At 43.4% G+C, this 13,948-nt stretch overlaps 1 protein-coding gene across 1 annotated transcript; it reads left to right on the forward strand.

The window, feature by feature from the left end:
• Window positions 1-884: 884 nt before the first annotated feature.
• GFRA3 (GDNF family receptor alpha 3) lies at window positions 885-13,172 on the forward strand. Its single transcript, XM_044661857.1, has 8 exons — window positions 885-965; window positions 4,807-5,088; window positions 6,388-6,480; window positions 8,173-8,497; window positions 9,756-9,862; window positions 10,036-10,170; window positions 11,710-11,834; window positions 12,111-13,172. The coding sequence occupies exons 1-8, from the start codon at window positions 896-898 to the stop codon at window positions 12,204-12,206; spliced, it is 1,233 nt and encodes a 410-aa protein (XP_044517792.1). The 5' UTR covers window positions 885-895; the 3' UTR covers window positions 12,207-13,172.
• The last annotated feature ends 776 nt before the right edge of the window (window positions 13,173-13,948 follow it).

Here is a 13,948-nt window from a genome sequence, read left to right on the forward strand (position 1 = left end):
AGAAAGAAAGAAAAAGAGAAGACGGAAGGGAGGAAGGAAGGAAGAGGGAGGGAGAAAGAGAAAGAGAGAAAGAAAAAGAAGGGAAGGGAAAGAAGGGAAGAAAGAAAGGAAAGGAAGGGAAGGAAGGAAAAGAAGCATTGATTGGTTTGGTAGGGTGTTGATATTTAAAAAAAATTTTTTTTTCATTTTTAGTGCTTATCTTTGATATTTTCTAAGTGGCTAGGTTGATATAGGCGAGTAAGAAAGTGTTCTTTTCTTTGCACCCACTGGGTAATTTCTGCTCACCTGTAGGTTGTAGGCGGAGGCACCCAGATACCTGAGTCACACCGCCTTTCTCTAGAAGGGAACAGATATCTTCCTTCTTTGCCCCACTCCCTACCCCAGCTCCCCGGCCCCACCAAAAGTTTCCTAAATTAGGTCCTAAGGTAGAGACATGGAACCAAAAGAGGGTCTCCCACCCCACCGAATCTCTCCTTAGAGGAAATGTCCCAAACTTCTTCTTCCTGTGCACCTCTACCCCGCAGAAAATTCTTTTTTCTACCCACTTGCGGTCTAGTCTCAGAGCCTCCCTTCCTTCTCCCCGCCCCCAAATTCCCCAGGCAAACGAAGTAGGTTTGTATTAGTCCGTATTTATCTGCATGGGAGTTCTTGGGTGCGTGGCTGGAGTAGGGGGCTTAGTATGTAGGCGCTGCTCGGGGTGGAGAGAGGGGCGGAGGCTGAGGCGGCGCCTCAGAGCGACTCTCGACTCTTGGAGCGGGAAGGAGCGGGCTGGCGGGGCTGGACAGGGCAAGGCAGGACAGGGCAGGGCAGGGCAGGGCAGGGCTGGGCAGGGCAGGACGCACCGGGGCTGAGACAGGCACACTCGTGGAGCCAGATACGCCGTGCCTGCTGCACCATGCCGCCGGGCGTCCTGCTGGTTCTGTTCGCTTTGTTGCTCCTGTCCCTGCTTTCTTTACTCCAAGCCGGTGAGTACAGGCATTAGTGTAAATATTGGTATATGTGTGTATGTATGTATATATGCATGTATGGAGCCCTCTGCAAGCGTATGTAGTGAGTATGGAACGGAATACGCTATAGAAGCTCTTAGACTGGGACCTCTACTTACGGCACTAAAGAACGTCCTCTCAAAGACTCGGTGAGGCATTAACTGATCGCTCTGTCCCGAGACATCTGTAGGAGTTGAGAAGGCAGAACTAAACATGTGTTTGGGACCCCAAGAAGCGTCAGACAGTTTAGAATGGTCTGCCCAAAGCACCAAGCTGGGGTAAAGATGAAATGGGTCTGAGAAGCCTTGCTTAAGACCTTGGGTGGTAGGAGTCAGAGGCGTCCTGGAGGACCAGCTGGATGCTTAAACTCTGTATCTGAACTGAGGCAAATTGAATGCCATGGATGATTTAGGCAACTGGTTCTAATATTCTGCATACCTCTGTTTCTCTTCCTTTATTGGGGTGCAGATCTGAGAGGCCATGTCCTTGAATCCCCCTCTTTACCTTAGCCTCCTTTAGTCTGAAGCTTCCCCATATCCAAGAGGTCCAGCATCCCTACCACTGAGGGTTTGGTTCAGAGGCACATTCCCATTCTAAGCCTTGATACTTTCATTCCTGTAAAAAATGGGAGCTTAATTGAAAGGAATTTAGGTTAGACTGGACGAGGAAGCCAAGGTTGTTCCATGTGTGGAACCTGCTGAGATTTTTTTTTTTTTAAACACATGGCAGGAGTACTGGGGACATCACCACCACCATCCCCAGTATCAATTAAGGAACGGAAATACCTACCTGAAATTTAGGGAAATACCATCACACACACTTCATAGTTATAGCCCTTTCAGGTTTGTTTTTATTGACTCATTTTTCAGTCCTAACTCTTCATGAACCCTTTTGGAATTTTCTTGGCAAAGAGCCTGTAATGGTTTGCCATTTCCTTCTCCAGCTCATTTTACAGATGAGGAAACTGAGTGATTTGCCCAGAGTCACATAGCTGGTAAGTATCTGAGGCCAGATTTGAACTCAGGAAGATCAGTCTTCCCAACACTTTATTCACTGTACCCCATTTTCAGGTTTACAGTGTGCTTTTCTCTTAACAACCCTATGAGATAGCTAGTGACAATATTTTAACCCTCATTTTATAGATGAGGAAAAAAGCCTGGAGAAGTTGCCCATAGTGTCACAACTATCAGAGTTGGCATTTAAACCCAATCCAGTGCTTTTTCCATGACAACATAACGATACAATTTTGCAGCAGGGCGTAGCCTGCCTGCTGCAAACTTTGAATATGTCAGTGATGCTTGACTATGCCTAGCATGGTACCTTACACATCCCAACTGCTTAAATTGTGCTTTAGTGAGTGAATGATCATTTTGCAGCTCTGGCCACTAATGTTGCCTTACTCTCCTGGGAAAAGACAGATAGAACAGGTGGTTCCATGGGGTACTGGAATCTACTGTCCTCCTGGTAAACCTGTTTCTATTTCTGCTAAATCTCCTTGCTCTCAAGATCCTGGCCAGTGTTTTTTGACCAAGAAAGATTACCAACAAGCTCTCCCAGAATTGCACTGAAGCATTAGTACACGAAGTGGTGCTTCAAGATATTGCTTTCAATGGAGGCAGAAAGAGAAGAAATTCCAGAAATACTAGCCACCAGACCAAACTGTTTGACACCATTAGCAGTTCCAGGGAATGGTAGCTGTTGCATTAATTTGCCTGTGTAGACAATCCTCCTATGGTATGAATCCTCAGATGGTATGAATGGCCATGTTAGAACTAAGAGCAGGGACAGCTAGGTAGCACAGTGAATAGAGCACCAGGACTAGGGACAGGAGGATCTGAGTTCAAATATGACCTCAGATACTTCCTTGCTGTGAGTCCCTGAGCTAGTTATTTAGCCCCTATTGCCTAGCCTTTGCCACTCTTCTGTCTTAGAATTACTACTAAAACAGGAGGTAAGGGTTATTTAAAAAAAAAAAAAAGAATTGAGGATAAAGACAAAACTACTTCTCTGTCACTAATAAACCAAGGCACAATGAGGGAATATATTCACTTTTTTTCAAGTGAAGATACTTATTTTTAAAAGATTTTTTTCTTGATTCTCCTTTTTTTTAAACAACATTGTCACTTTATAATGACTCCCTCTTCTCTCTGTAGAGCCTTCTCTTGTAACAAATAAGTACAGCCAAACTAAACAAATATACATATTAGCCATGTCAGAATGTGCCTCATTTTCATGCCTTTAGTTCATTTCTTCTCTGTCAAGAGGTGGGAGGTATAATTCACCAACATTCTTCCCCCCACCCCCAACCCTTACCTTAATTTAGGCCTTCCCAAATGTCTTTGAATTCTTCATATTCATCATTTCTTACAGAAAAATGATATTTTGTCACATACATATTTCACAGTTTGTTCAACTATTCCCCAGTTAATGGGCACTGATTTTGTTTCCTATTTTTTACTGCCAAAAAAAAAAATACAGAAATGCAAACAAGAAGCCCTGAGTTCAAATTTGGCCTCAGATACTTCCTAACTATGTGACCCTGAGCAAGTCGCTTAGCCCTTGCTGCTCTTCTATTTTAGAACTGATACTAAGATAGAAGGTAAAGGTTATTAAAAAAAAAAGAAGAGCAAAGGTGAAACCACTTCCCTATCACCAGTAAACCAAGGCACAATTGGATATCAATGGATCTTACCCTCTGTCTTTGACTTCTTTAGGGTGTACATTCAGTAGTGAGATCACTGGATAAAAGGGTATGTATGAGGGGCAGCTAGTTCAAGGGGTAGAGAACCAGGCTGAAGTCCTGGGTTCAAACCTGGCCTTACACAATTCTAAGCTGTGTATCCCTGGGCAAATCACTTAACTGCAATTGCCTAGCCCATTCCACTCTTCTAATCAATACTTAATACGGATTCTGAGACAGAAGGTTAAGGTGTATTTAAAAAAAGAAAAAGAAAGGGTATGTTCAGTTTAGTGACTTTGGTAATAAAATTCCAAATTGTTTTCCATAATACTTGGGTCAATTCTCAGCTTTACCAACAATGTATTAGTATGTATAAATACATAGAATCCACGAATATCAGAGACCTTTCAATATCATAGACTTGAGGATATCCACTAATTTGTAGAAATGCAGCCTAGAATAGTAGGCGGAAAAAACCCTGAACTGAGCAGAGGGAATTGAAACAGTGTGAGGGACTTGGCATATAAAGCCTTTGTTATCCCATGTTGAGAAGATCTAGGAAGGGCAAGAAGGAAATGACAATTGGATTCCTCCTCCTCCTCCTTCCTTCAGCTACAGAGGGAGGAAATTCACTATTGCCAGCATTTAGCACCCCACCTCTGGTATTTAGTCTTCCATTTTGGGGGCTGGAGACATTTTCAGATTGCTTTCAATTGAAGGCCCAGAACCAGTCTGTATACCTACTTAATCTTCCAAAGAACTAGGGTTTTCTTTCTTGCCTTCATGTTTCTGATGCTGCCAATCATAACTTAAGCATGGTCCTGCTATCACTCACATTCTCCACGGTGAATAGCAGTGTCCTTAGACTTGGGTTATTCTGGAATGCTCTCTCTGCATCTGCTCCATGACAAGGAATCTGTCTCAAGATCCTGACTCTTGGTGATTTAAGCCCTCTTCTGCTTTTCTTTGTGGTACCTACAGGATCCTCACCTCTGGTCTCTTTTTATCTCCTTGGTCTCTTTTTTATCACCATTTTTATATATAACTTAATGTGTCCCCCACATTCCTACCTGTTTGGTTCTTTCAGATTGCTTCCCTACCTCTCTTATCAGCCCTCACCTGGTATCTCTCCCCAAGCAGGAGACCTCTCTACCATGGATAGCATGGCTATGGGTAACTGCATCCACGCCAGAAAACTGTGCCTGGCTGATTCCACTTGTAGCACCCCCTTCCTCTACTTGGAAACCTGCTTTCCTTTCATGACCTCCACTCCTCAGAAGCCTGAAAAGCAGGAGAGTTGCCTGGAGGCAGCACAACAGCTCAAGAACAGCTCCCTGAGCAGCTGCAGATGCTATTGGCGCATGAAGAATCAGGACACCTGCCTGGCAATCTACTGGACCATCCACTCTACTTTTGGCTTTGGTGAGTCTCTTATGTGGATAGGGACAGGGGGCTGGGTTCAGGGAATTCTCCCTAGTTCTACAGGATGCCAAGGGTATGGTAGAAATATGATGGCTGAAGAGGCCTGCATTGTCTTTAATCATTCTTATGGGCCCCCAGTATACTGCTCTCTTTTCCTAGCTCTCCTGGCCCTAGAGAATGACCCTGGTGAAGTGAATGTCTGACCCAGTTCTTACTGTAGCGGTTCTCGCCCTGGGGTGCCTCCAAGCTCTATGGGAAGGTAGTGCACATTCCCAAAGACTGATGTAGAAGTTATACAGAGTTGCACAGTATCAGCAAGTCCAGAGTGATGCAGGACAGACAGAATGAGTACTCAGACAGTGTCCTGGCAGAGGCCCCAGGAAGCTTGGCACTGCTATTGATATTCAGGCTACTCATTAACCAGGAGAGAGAAAGACAAAGATAAGGCACATGGGAAAAGCTTTTCAGGAGAAGAGCAAAATGGAGTCTCTCCTTGTTCTTTTTGGGGAATACCCTTCTCTGATCCCTTTCTCCATTATAATCACCACGTTTCTTGGGAGGGATATACCCCCAAAGATCTTTTTGAGTACTAGATCCTTTCTTCCCCATCTCCCCTTCCCATTTACTTAGGGGAGAGGGGCAGGCAGGGACAACTGTTTCTCTTCTGGTACTCACTACTTTTTCTATTGATCTGGCCTATCTTTTGCCAGATGCTGAAATTACACTCCCAGTGCCCTGCTGGGTCATGCTCACCTGCCCTTACATTCTTCTTATGGATCACAGGGTTATGGATTTAGGGCTGGAAGGATATAGTTCATCCTATCCCACATTAGACATATAATTATAAGGCAAGGCAGTCTGTTTCTCTGGTGCCTTTCCCCAGACTTTTTCTGTTAGGGTTTTGCTGTCATTTACCCCTCCCAAGTCAGACCCCATTTCTTCTTCCTTATCATGGGACACTTTCCCTAGTCAATTAGCCTCCTTTCTAGAAGCTCAGGCTGAAGACTGTTCCTTCCTCCATAGAAAAAAACAACTATGTCCTTTTTCCTATTGTTTCTTTCCCCCATAGAAAAATACAGCATCTCCTGGTCCCCAACAAGTCACATAAATGCCTCTTGGCCAGAGAATCCAACCTGCCCCTTCCTTGTCAACTTCTGCCTGTAGTCTCCTTCTGGCTGGATCAGGTTCTAGGTCTTAACTCATTTTAAGTCTGAGCTGTCATCCCCCCCATCCCCTCATCTAAGTCCCACCCTGCCATGGTTTATAGGTCTCTGATGTTTTCACCTCTTTTTTTTCTAGGTGACTATGATCTGGGGGGCTCGCCATATAAAGAAATTGTGATCAGCAAACCTTGGAAATTTAATCACCTGCATTTAGACAAGTTTGAATCAGGTGTGTGGATCTAGGCAGGGGCTGGGGAGATGGAAGCTTGAACTGGGTATTAGGGGAGTGGGGGAGAATCCTTATTCTTTGCTTATAACATAAGGGATTCCAAGCCAAGGGAGGCAAAGGGCTCTTTGTATCTGTCAGGATGGCAGATGGAGCTGTTTGGAATGTCCTAGTCACAGTGCAATCACACATAGACACAGACACACACACACACACACCACACACACAATGATTGTTGAGGGAGACAGACTAAAACCATTTGTCCCTCAGGTTCATATAGTGAAGGGAACTCAAGGGCATGGTAGGTGTGACATCAGCTCCCAAATGAGTGAGGTAATTAACTATCATCCTGGGCATCTTGGAAAATTCTCTGTGTTCCCCACAGAGTTGAAAAGGTTTTCAGATATGGGGAAAGAGGAGAGAAAACTAGTAAAAATAGTCTATGCCTATATGACTCATAGGTCTAGATCTGGAAGAGACCTAAGAAATCGTCTAGTCCAACCCACTCACATTTTACAGAGGGGGAAACTGAGTTCCCTGGAAATTAGGTGACCTGCTGAGGGTCATACAGGTAGTAAGCATCAGAAGCGTGAATTTGAACCCATGTTCTAGTGCTTGTTCACACTAAGCCACATTGCCTTTTCATATTAAAGAATCATTAGGAGCAGCCTGGTACATGCAAAAGGAATGTTAGATTTGGAATCAGGGAACCTGGGCTGCAGTCTTAGCTCTGCCATCCTTTGGTAAGTCACCTACCTGTGTCAGCTCTCTTTTCTTTTTTAAACCCTCTTTTAAAAAACTCTTACCTTTTGACTTAGCATCATTTCTAAGACAGAATATTGGCAAGAGCTGGACAATCAGAGTTTAGTACCCAGCTAGAAAGTATCTGAGGCTAGATTCAAACTCTGGTCCTCCTGAATGAAGGCCTGGCACTCTATCCACTGTGCTACCTAGCTGCCCCTCAGCCTTACTTTTCTCATATACAAATTGAAGGTTCTGAACCAGATGACCTCTGAAATCTGTTCTACCTCTAAATCTATGACCATGGGGTGTGTTACAGAAGTGGAAGGTGATGGTATTTGGATTTTTAAATTAGGGTAAAGGTATGACAGAGTTGAGAACAGGTTTGGAAATGTTCAAACAGAGCCTAGAAGAACCAAACAGGGCTATGACCTGTGCTAAATCTCTATCTGGAACCTATGCTCATTCTTATTACCTCTTTTTTTTTTAAACTCTTACCTTCTATCTTAGAATCAGTATTGCATACCTGTTCCAAGACAAAAGAGCTGTAAGGGCTAGGCAATTAAGGTTAAATGATTTGCCCAGTGTCATACAGCTAGAACATGTCTCTGGCCAGGTTTGAACCCAGGAAGGGGGAAGAGCTGGCACCTGCTTTTGTGTCTAAGCAGTCTTTAGGGAAGCTTATGGGTAGTTCGAGTTACAAACAGTGAGTAGCTTGTTGGGAGGACTGGAGGCTATGTTGGGTGTCAGGGCTCCAAGTGGGTTGAAAGAGAACTTAGGTTCCAGTACCGTCAAGGTGAAGGGTTAATATAGACATCAGACACTGGGTGGGTGCTAGGGAGGGCTGAGACCTATATTTGGGAGAGGAGGAGGATTCTGGGTGGTTGGCAGCACCATGTCCAGTTTCCTGGTATAGGAGAAGAATAGTAGGGGATTGCTGCCCTTCTCTCCTAGGTTCCCAGAGCCACGATCTTTGCCTGAAGTCTACCACTCTGTGCACCCTGAATGACAAATGTAACAAGTTGCGCCTGGCCTATGGAGAGGTCTGCTCAGTGGCTAATTGCCAGCCCCTAAAGTGCCAGGAGGAGCTCCGGGTCTTCTTTGAGCAGGTGGCAGACCACTATGCACAGGCACTTCTATTCTGCCCTTGTGACAATGGAGATGATGTCTGTGGGGCACGACGGCGCAACACTATTGCCCCCAGCTGTGCTTCTCCAATACGTGATCTCCCCAACTGCCTGATGCTTTGGAACACCTGCCTTCAAGACTTTCTCTGCAGGTGGGTCTGACCTTATGGGGCAGAAGGAGACCTTGTTCCTCTGCCTTTCAAGAAATGTCTTTTCATTGATCACCTAGATCTGCCCAGAGGAGAAGTATATTAGTAGGTATATCCCTATAGTTCTATAAATTAATGGTGGTTTATAATAGTTAATAATTTGCATTAATAGTTAATAGTTTGAGTAGATTTTCTATGGCAAATTTTTTTCAAGTTTGCATTGTCTTTAAAAAAAACTTCCCCCGCCTTTTTTTCAATTACATATAGAAACAATTTTTGACAAATTGATATTTTGAGATTCAGATTCCCTCTTCCCTCCACCCACCTCAGATGGCAAATAGTCTGTCTGATATAGGTTATGCCAGTGCTTTTGTTGAATATATATTTCCATATTCCCCATGCTGTGACAGAAGAAACATATACGTACAATTATTTGAAAAAAAAAAAACTTGTGGAGTAAATAAAGTGAAAGATGGCATCCTTTAATTCCAACAAAATTCTGACTATGGATAGCATTTATCATGTCTGTTGGGGTTAATCTTGGGTTTTGTTTTTTTTATGACAATAGTTTAATCCTTCACAGTTGACCATTGCACAATATTTCCTTTATTGTATGCAGTGTTCTGGTTCTGCTCCCTTCACTTTTCATCAGTTCTTATAAGTCTTTTCAGGTTTTTCTGAACTCATCCTTTTCATTATTTCTTATGGCACAATAGTATTCCATTATAGTCATATATCACAACTTATTCAGTATGGCAAATTTTTGATCCTAGTCTGGCTTTCTTGTACCTCTTCCCTCAGAGAATGACACTAAGAGGTATTAGAAAGGGAAATCTCTAAGCAAACCAATTCTATTACATTCATTCTAAAGACAAATTCAAATGAGACTAGTGGTATTCTCTCTATCTGCCCCCATATTACATCCTAAGGATTTTTAAAAAATTCTGGTCTTTTGAGGGGCTCTGGAGGGGAACCAACATAAACTTATCATTGGGTTCCCAAATTCTGAGAATTCTTTATAAGAATTTGAAGAATAAAAGTGCCCTTCACCATTTCCTTCCCTAGGTTCCTGTCCCTTGCCCTTCTCCCTCCACACTCCCATTTCCTTTCTCAAGGTAATATTCGATTCTATAAATTTAATTCCCACTAAGACTAGGAATTCATTGATGCTAGACCTCTTCCCAACTCTGATTTTTTTTTCAACCACAACACCCTACTTTTCCAGAGTTGTCTCAGTTCCCAAACTTTCCCTTTTTTCCAGATCCCGCCTGGCTGATTTTCAGATGTATTGCTATCACATGGACCCTCCAGGGACCTGTGTGGAGAGGCATTCTAGTAGATGCCTGAAGGCATATATGGGGTTAATTGGTAAGACCAAAAGGACAGGTACCTAGAAGAGAGACATTTGGGGAGGACTAGATGGCCAGGATCTCCATGGGTTAAAATATATGAGACCAAGGATAAGGTGGCATCAAGTGAGATGGGGGGTGGCCTGGTGTTGGAGGAAGGGCCCTGATGGTGGCTACCATCTTTCTGCACAGGAACTGTAATGACTCCCAATTACATCAGCAACCTCAGTGCTGATGTTGCTGTGAGCTGCTCCTGCCAGGGGAGTGGCAACCAACTAGAAGAATGCAAGCGTATAGAGGAATCCTTCTCCAGAAATCCCTGCCTCAGTGAGTTTTGTGCGTTTGTGTGTGTTTTGCTGTTGCCTAGGGCCAGGACTAAAGGAAGGGAGAGTGGGTTGGTACCTAAGTGATTATGCTCCTCAAGAGTGTGAGACTCTAAAATTCTTCCTTTTGACTCCCAAATCTGGAGTATTATAAGGAATGCTTCCTACCACCAAGCCTCCCATAGCCTTCCATTTCCTTTTCCTCACTCACTGTTGGATCCTAGATTACGTAAGAGTCAGAATGTCAGAACTAGAAGGGACTTTAGGTCCCCATTGACCATTGATCAGTGTTTACATAGACCCTTTCATTTTACAGAGTCAGAAACTGGGGCTCAGAGAAGGAAAATGGAACCCATAGAATATTTTCAAATTTAAAGGTTTTTTTGTTATCTTTTGTTTTCATATCAATGTAATTTCCAACTATGTCCCTCACCCACCCCTTCCCCTGTAAGTCATCCCTTTGGCACAAAGAATAAAGGAGAAAAAAAAGGAAGAAAAAAAAGTTCCACAAAACTAGTCAACATATCAACTGAGTTTGGTAGGAGATACAATGTTCTGTACTCCTGGTCCCCCACCTCTGTAATGAAAGGAGAATAGGTCATTTTTCTCAAACTCTTGCAAGGGAATCAATCTTAGTCACTGAAATAACATAGCATTCAGGGGCAGCTAGGTAGCACAGTGGATCAAGCACCAGCCTGGAGGTAGGAGGACCTTGTTTCAAATCTGACCTCAAGGTCTTGATTGATGACACATGTTAAAACCAGTGGAATGTGCGTAGGCTATGGTGGGAGTCGGGAGTAAAGGGGAAAGTAAAAACATGTAACCATGGAAAATTTTTCTAAAAAAATAAAATATTTAAATCAAATCTGACCTCACACATTTCCTAGCTGAAGACCCTGGGCAAGTCATTTAACCATACTGCTTAGCCCTAGAATTAATACTAAGACAGAAGTTAGAGTTTTAAAATCAATAAAAAATAATAAAAGAAAAAATCATTTATAGTATTCAGTTCCATTTTATTTTTTGTTGACATTTCAACAAATACTTATTAAGTCCCTACTATATGCAAGGCACTATAAATACAAGCACAAAAATGAAACAGTCAAAAGCCTAAAGGAATTTTCATTCTTAAGGAGAAGTAACATGGACAAGGTTGCCCAGTAGTAAACAGCATAGCTGAGATTCAAACTCAAATTTTTTGGCTTCTAATCCAATGATTTTCTATTATATTATTTCTCTCCCAATATTCAGATGCTCCTTAAGGGCTTCACCTTTATCGTTGGGGACTAAAAGATCCTCATCCCTCAAACAGAAACCTGCCCAAATAGTCTGAGGCTCTGGGTCTATATCTTGACTTGGATCTCTAATACCTGTGGGATCCTGGGGAAACTTCCACTTATCTTCTTGACTCTTAGTTCATTCAACTGTAAAAAGAGTGTTGGATTCATTACCCTTCCAATTCTGGATCTGGATCAATGATCATAAAGTACAATCCCTCTTCATCCCATCCCCTGAGGTTTCTATGTTCTTGCCTATTCCCTAGCCAAGGCCATTGAAACTCAGATGGAATTTCACCGTCAACTGCTTTCCAAAAGCTCCCCCACTGCCGTCTCTGGGAAAAGCTTTAAAGGCTTTGAAGATCCTTCCTATTCAGTGGAGATAGACCAGGTGAATGCTTCTTTTTACGGTTGCATCTCCCCCAAATTACTTGGTGGGACCCCCTTCCTGGGGAGGATTTGGTCCCTCTAGGCTTTTTGATAACTTGGGAAGGAGAGAGCTCTGGGTCTGAGGAGCTTCTAGTAGGGGCCAAGGGATGCTTGATGGGAGGGAACAGGTCCCCCTTGGGGAGATGGAAGAGGGAAGGATTTTGGTAATGAAGATAAAGTGTGACAAAACAGTGTCTTCCTTGTTGATCACAGCCGCTCTACCACATTTTCTTCTCAGGATAAAAATCTGGCTGGAAGACTGCAACCCTGGGTCCCCTCCATCTCTCTAGGCTCCCTGATCTTGGTTTTGTTCCTGCTCTCTGCCCTTGGCTAGTGTAATAGTACTTTGCTTGTGGTCCCTCTTTTCCTCTTGCATATTACTTCCCTGAGAGTCCCAGCCAGAGCTGTTTTAAGCTGTTTAAGGAGAGGCAAAAAAGAAAAAGAGAGAGAGAGAGAGAGACACTATGCCTGTCCCAAACCTTTGTGATCAGTAATCACTAAAGAAGACCTAGAAGGAAAATTCTATTAAATAGTAAGGGAAAGAGACCACTACAAAGTAGGGACAAAGATGGCTGAACCAGGGCTGCCCTCTGAAGTTGTTTTTCCATAGAAGAGAGGGGACTCTATGATCATTCCTTCAAGGTATACCGCTACAGAGGTCCTAGGCTCCAGGTGAGGCAACACCCTTAGGGATGGGAGGGAAGAGGAGAGGGAAATTGAATTCAACGGGGTGTCCTTAATGGACTGGGGCTTCCCTGAGCACCTTGTCTCTTCCACCCTAGGTCATCTATTTCTAGGGTGCTGGGGGCTAACCCTGATTGCCTGGCAATGGGAATTAGGCAGTGACTGGCTAAGCCAAGTTCTCTCCAATTCTCTTTTTTTTCCTCTTCTCAGACTATGGTCTTTTCCCTTCAAGGGGAAATATTCCTTCTATTCCTATATTTTTTTCATTCAATCATGAAGCAAACATTTATTAAATGTCAACTATGTGAAACATTGATCCTGCCCTCAAGCAATTTACCACCTAGAATAATAATTTGCCAGTTTTGTGGCTCTAGCCAGGCAGAGTGGGATAGTCCTTCCCATCCATCCAAGGAGAAAATAAATCCAAGATTCCCACATCTTGTCTAATCTTTGGCCCCTAATCTGAATGAGAGAAAAAGAGGCAGCCTGGAATGTCTTATAGCAGGCGCCCAGGTTCTTAAAAAAGAATTTCAGTTCCTAAGTTGGGTTCTCCTGTGCCCTACTCTGATATGTTATTCCTTCAACCCAATTTCCACCTCCTCAATTATACGTTCATTAAATATTTCTGTTTAAACTTGGTTCTTGTCAAAGTTTTTTGTTCCACTTCATATTTAAGCAGAACACTATTTCCATAACTCCTTGAGAAACTGGATCCCCTCTTTCACTGCTCCCAATACCTACCTAGGCTGCCCCTCCACCTCTGTGCCTGTTTTTTTACAGTGAAACTGCCATGCCTGTAGGAGGAAGGCTTAGGCATTTTTGCCTTTTTTAGCACCGCAGCCAATTCTGGGTGCCCCTACCTAACCTTAGGATCTGCTACCTAGACCCACAACCCCCCAGGACACATTTGTGCTCTTCCCCTTTCTGAACTTTCAGACCTTAGCCCACAGGTCTGACTTCTTCCCCTTTCAGAGTCTAGATGAGGAGAAAAAAAACATTCATCTACGTGAAAGAGAATGTTTATGGAATAATGTGTCAAGGAGGACCAAATAAGTATAGAATTGGTAAAGAAAGTAAAAAAATCCTGGAATATTTCCTTCAAGAAGTGAGCTTTGAGCAGCATTTTAAAAGGGGTGAAGGAGGGTTTGGCAGAGAGGAGCTGGGAGAGTGTTCACTTTGAAAAGCCACCCAAAGAAGAAGTCCAGAGAGGCAAGACCAGAAAGGCCCTCCTGTCTGTCTCCCTAGCACTCTTACCCTCACAGAGAATCAGACCAGAGAATTGGAGAGCTGCAAGAGACCTCAGGGATCATCTGGTCCAACCCCTTCCTTTTCCTAATAAGGAAAATGAGGTACAGAGAGAGTAAGCAAATTGCCTAAGGTCTCCTAGATAGT

The sequence above is a fragment of the Gracilinanus agilis genome, chromosome 2, assembly GCF_016433145.1.
Source record: "Gracilinanus agilis isolate LMUSP501 chromosome 2, AgileGrace, whole genome shotgun sequence".
NCBI lineage: Eukaryota > Metazoa > Chordata > Mammalia > Didelphimorphia > Didelphidae > Gracilinanus > Gracilinanus agilis.

Coding starts and splice junctions, on each gene's coding strand:
- GFRA3 (XM_044661857.1), top strand. CDS start 896: ATGCCGCCGGGCGTCCTGCTGGTTCTGTTCGCTTTGTTGCTCCTGTCC. Junction 966..4,806: donor GCTTTCTTTACTCCAAGCCG/GTGAGTACAGGC, acceptor CTCCCCAAGCAG/GAGACCTCTCTACCATGGAT. Junction 9,863..10,035: donor GGCATATATGGGGTTAATTG/GTAAGACCAAAA, acceptor CTTTCTGCACAG/GAACTGTAATGACTCCCAAT.